This window comes from Macrobrachium nipponense, chromosome 30 (assembly GCF_015104395.2).
Source record: "Macrobrachium nipponense isolate FS-2020 chromosome 30, ASM1510439v2, whole genome shotgun sequence".
Taxonomy (NCBI): domain Eukaryota; kingdom Metazoa; phylum Arthropoda; class Malacostraca; order Decapoda; family Palaemonidae; genus Macrobrachium; species Macrobrachium nipponense.
Window position 1 is genome coordinate 73,176,057 of NC_087218.1, and position 5,510 is coordinate 73,181,566.

At 38.9% G+C, this 5,510-nt stretch overlaps 1 protein-coding gene across 1 annotated transcript; it reads left to right on the plus strand.

The window, feature by feature from the left end:
* The first annotated feature begins 3,704 nt into the window (after positions 1 to 3,704).
* LOC135202086 (uncharacterized) lies at positions 3,705 to 4,966 on the plus strand. Its single transcript, XM_064231339.1, has one exon. It carries the CDS (start codon positions 3,829 to 3,831, stop codon positions 4,888 to 4,890), a length of 1,062 nt encoding a protein of 353 aa, XP_064087409.1. The 5' UTR covers positions 3,705 to 3,828; the 3' UTR covers positions 4,891 to 4,966.
* Positions 4,967 to 5,510: the final 544 nt, after the last annotated feature.

The window sequence follows — 5,510 nt, forward strand, 5'->3', positions numbered from 1 at the left end:
TGCCAGGTAAGTATGAACAAACTTAATTGTATCATTACAATATCATATTTTAGCTGCCATCCAACTTGTCACACAAGGGGTCACACTATTCTCTGAGAATTTCCTGTATGAGCAAGATTCCAGAACCTTCTGACTCGGGATCATGGCCCTATCATTCTGGTGTCCCTATGCCAGATGAAGTAAGTCATTTTTGAGACCTCCTATATGAGGAGCGAGGCCCTTACATAAAAGACAGTGGTTTATTGTCTTAGGAACAAATCACAATCCTGTCTCATTCATTCTGCTTAGCCCATGATGCCAAAGGGAAAAGTGCTCAGTGATACAGCAGGTGAATGGGGTTTTCTCCCAACTTATTATCAGTTAGCCACCTTGTTATGAGTTTCAACAACTGACTAGGTTGCACTGAGAAATACTCCTATATGATGGACTTTGTCATGTATACCTATGAAGAATACAGATTATGTATTTTAAAAATTCGTGAGAAGCTGGACTATTTCATCCATTTTAGGAAAGTTTCTCTAAAAGGTACTTCAACTTTGCTTATCAGTGGCTCCACTCTGACCCCTTCCTCTGTCTCCTGTCTCCTTCAAATATAATGGACAAATACTGTTTGTCATTGTTTCAAGAAGATCATGGGAGAAGCCCTTGCCAAACCAGGCCATTTCATAACACCAGTCAGTCCACCTGTTTCAATACATTTATACTAGCTTACATGAGACAGGACCCTCAGTTGCTTGTAGTAGTAAGAAATACTATAAGAAATAAAAACAAGCATGGCAGATGTTATATTTAATAAATGAAAAACAAGCATGAAAGATGTTATATTTAATAAATGAAAAACACTACATCAGTCAAGGACAAAATATTGTACATACAACCAAAGCAGTCAAGGAAACCCTCACCACATAAACAAAGACCATGTTTTTTCCATCCCTAACCATGGAGTTTGTGTTTGTATAACACTGATTTATATTTTGTATTAATCCTTTAGTTTGAGAAGACATCATCCTTGCTGATTCCTTGTTGGGTCATTAGATAGTCCAGAGGCAGAGCCATACATGCTGTTAGTGTTGAAAAATTCGGAGAAAAATAATAGTTATCAATTGAGAGGTCAAGAATAAGCATGGCTATGGACGAGGTCAGGAATACATAGATTTGGTACAGATGTAGTACTAGAGGTTGTTACTTCTAGAGCTAACTCCACTATCTCGTCATTTTAAATTATTTTGTTTACAGGTCAGTTTTTATCATGGCAGCTTCTTTAGTTCATGTCTTATGTCACTCACACTTGACTCCTTTAGTTACCCTATAGTCTTTCTTTAAACAACTTTCTTTCATTACTCTAGTTGTACTATGAGTGAATTCAAGGTTGTCCAAAGACTTGAGATAAAGATGTGAGGTTGATGGTTAGTTGTTTAGATTCTGTGGTTCATCAAAGGTTAGCCTCTTTTACCCTTCAGGTGTTATTTGGAGGTACAAATGCTAACCTCCTATTTTGGACAGGTTTGCATTTTGTTGTGCTCATCATTAATTTTTTTTTTTTTTTTTTTTTTTTTTCAGACAGGCTTTTTGTGCAAGGCTTGCTGATTAACCTTATGGTCATTAGGCTAGATACAAAAATTGTATTTATCCCCATTTTGAGTAATGGTTCTGCATCAAGTTTCAATATGTATTAAACTTTTAGTTATGACAATCTTAGCAGCACTGTTAAAGGGAATCCATTTCAGGTATAAATAATGATTATCACAAACCTCATAATTTTACACTGAATGCCTATACTATTCATGTCTTAAATTTTCCAAGGGTCACCAAACTTTGGTTATACAAGGTAGCCTCAAAATGTGGCCCAGCAGTGTTGTTAGTTATGTGATTCTTGAGTTGTATGCTTTTGTGGACTGGTTTTCTATTGGATTTATCTCATTTTATGTGTTTATATCAGACTTTTTTTTTCACATGAGTTTTACAAGCGATAAAAATTTGAATTTATTTGTAGTATTAGGTATTTTTTAGTTGCCGTTAACTATTTCTTTAGCCAGGATCTTATTTGGTAACTAAAGTGGGCCCCTGTATTCGCGTTCTATTCGTGGATTCGCAGATTCACAGATTTCTCTCTGGACCATATCTACCCATTATTTGCAGGAAATTTGGCAATTCGCGGCATTTTTCTCTGAGAAATATCCAGAAATTCCTGGTTTTTTATCAATTTCATCATAAAATGCACTTTTTTGTGATAAAACTATTAAAAAAAACCAGGTATACAAATTTTTAGTGGATTTTTCTTCTTTTACCTACCAAAATAGGCCATTTTCAGCGTTTTTATAGGGGTTCCAACTATGCGCAGATTCTAAACATTCGCGGGGGGTTGGGGGTCTGGTACGCATCCCCCACGAACATGGGGGACCACTGTACTGTGCATTTCAGGACTGTCTAATTGGTTTTCATCAATAAAATCTTACCAAAGCATCGGATATGGATTGTATTTTGGAAGTAACTATTTGAAGCCACGGCCTGAATGGCAAATATATGCATTGATGTCTAATGTTGATAATTAAGGCACTTATTGGAGTAAATCACAGAAATTTCAAGGGAAACTTAGCTAAATTTAGTAAGCACCCATAGGGAGGCTAGTTGTGACATAAAGTATGACATCAGGGTTAATAGCAGTGTTCCCAGTAGTGTAATAATGATTGTAGACAAATATTTGACCCTCATTGTTGAAAATTGTTGAGAATTACTATATTACGGTTTCCAATGGTGGTTGAGAATTGCTGTAATATTACGGTTTCCATTGGTGATACCACAGGTAATGAATAAGAATTTGGTATACTGTATAAATATGGCAACATTATAGCAAAGGAATTTGGTAAATGTATATATGGCAATATGTATTACTATTTTCATTGTACAATTTTACATTGACTATAGGAATACATTGCAATTATAACCCAATTTCTATTTACATTTTCTTGGTCAGTTATACAAAATTTTGGAGCTGGTGAAACACAATCATATTGAAATGAAAATACAATCATTTAGATGTGTTTGGCAAGATATTTAAGCCCGATATACCTGGTAACCTTGCATAATAGTAAACATCGCCGAGTTGCCGACAACAGGGCAAAGCCAGGTTATACGTGACTGCTGCTACACCTATGGCAAGCCTAGCAAATTGTCCTCGTGGCTGCAAGACTGCTTTCATGTTGCATGTTTTTGCAGTATGCAACAAAGAAAAAATCGTAAGCATCATATGCTAAATATTAAGAGGTAAGTGCTTAAGAAGGTGATACACAAGCAACAAACAATTTAGACAAGAACAAAGCTGACCTTTATAGGGGTAATACTCGAATGAGGAGTATGAAAATATTTTTTATATCAAGACCTCTAACTTTTCACACACACACACACACACACACAATATCTCATTTATGCATTATATGTATGTGTATTTATGTATGTACTATATGTGTGTAAATACGTGTATGTATACGGCATATGTATTTATGCATATTCTATATCCCCGTCCTTTTCGTTGAAGTATGACGAATAACAATAATGATGATTATGATAATAACAAGAATAATGATAAACTATGATGGAAATTGTGATTATTATGATTAATAATATCGTTATCAATACTTTACATGGCCGTGTGCATACGAAAAACAAAGTATGTTATATAAAGCATTTTTATTCATTGGCTAAATACTGGTCTTTATCCACACAGGCCCAACAACCGTGTGGCAAATAGCATGGGTAAGACGTCACATGCTGTGAGGAAGATTGTCCAGCGCAACAGATCAGTGAGCTCGCCTCAGTGTGCTGGTAGCAATGCCTACACCACAAGCCTTAGATAATTTTACAGTGGGTGTCATTCGCCGCTTTGTTCATGACAAGTTTGCAGCAAAGCAAGTTCTTACTGTCAGAACTCTAAAGGAAGATTTGAAAACAGCCACCATTATCCCGGAAACAACCTCTGAGATATCGGTGTGGCGGCTCGTGCAAGATATGGGATTCAAGTACAAAACTTCTCAACGAAAGATGTATCTTGCAAAAGAATCCCTTGATGTGGTTTGCCGTCGGATTGGCGCTCTCCGGGCTCTGAGGCGCCACCGAGAAGAAGGGAGGCAGATAGTATATGTTGATGAGACATGGTTCACCACAAGAATGAGCCACAGCAGGGAGTGGGTGGACACCACACAGCCTGCTACCAGTGCCATGCATAGCCGACAGGTACCATCTGGCGAAGGAGAGCGCTTCGTGGTGGTTGCAGCTGGCACAGCAAATGGATTTATTGAAGACTCTTTCCTTTGTTACCCTGCAAAGAGTACTAGTGGTGATTACCACGGAGAAATGACAGGCGAGCTGTTCATACGCTGGCTGACAACTCAGCTTCTACCATTGCTGCCCGAACCATCGGTGCTGGTATTTGACAATGCACCTTATCACAGCCAGCTGATAGACGCATGTCGATGTCCTACTACGGCAACCAAGAAAGCAGACCTTATTACTTGGCTGAAGAGGCGCAGAATCAGTGTCCCAGACGGTGCCACAAGACCAGAGCTGCTGCTCAGATGCCAAAAGTACCGGCCAAAACCACAGTACACCGTGGACAATATCATCCGAGAGTGGGGCCATGAGGTGGTCCGCCTGCCACCTGCCCACCCAGAACTCAATGCCATTGAGCAGGTATGGGCATGCATGAAACGTCATGTCTGTTCATCCTTACATCGATTCACCCGGGCAGACCTGCAGGCAAGACTGCAAGAAGCCAAGCTTTTGGTCACTCATAGGGTTTGGGCGTCTGCAGTGAAACAATCTCAAGAGTTTAGGATGGATATTGGTTATCAGATAACATTCAGGAGCCTGTGGGACCTATCATTAACAACTTAAACAGTGATGATGAGGATACAGAAGACTTATACCTGGATGATGATGATGACGAAAATGAATAAAAGTTACTTTGGGAGTCGTGCTTTTTGTTTTCCACGTTGACCTTTTGCTCATATAGAAATTTTACTTGTTCCTGCACGTTATACAAACCAGCAGTCTTTTACAAAAGAAATTACTTTCAGTGCATGAAATGGGAGGCGGGAATTGCGGAATTTTCGTCAATTACTGAAAGTGTGAGTGTGATAAGTTAATACTTTCTTTCTGGGTAATTGCTTACTCCCGCTTCTTCGCTTGATTCATCACGCGTAGAGGAGGAGGAGGAGGAGGGGGCAGATGTGATTACCCAATATTTATGTGAAAAAATGAGAGTTGTTCTACAGTTTTGTAAACCCTCGATCCTGTAATTTGGCGGTAATAATTCCTTATGTAGAAGAACTCGGGTGTATGGAGTTAGGGAAAAATATTTAATGTTTCTTTTCGAGAATTGTGTTTTTTTCCTTACTCATACGTCTTATGCTCCCTCAGGTGGGTGTCTGACCTCGCCCATCGTGAACAGGCAGGTGTGGTGTATTTGGGCTTACCTGGCACCCCCTCCTCCAGGGGCCCCTGAACCATGTTTC

Bases quoted from the DNA above. Each gene is read 5' to 3' on its own strand.
- LOC135202086 (XM_064231339.1), top strand. From the start codon at position 3,829: ATGCCTACACCACAAGCCTTAGATAATTTTACAGTGGGTGTCATTCGC.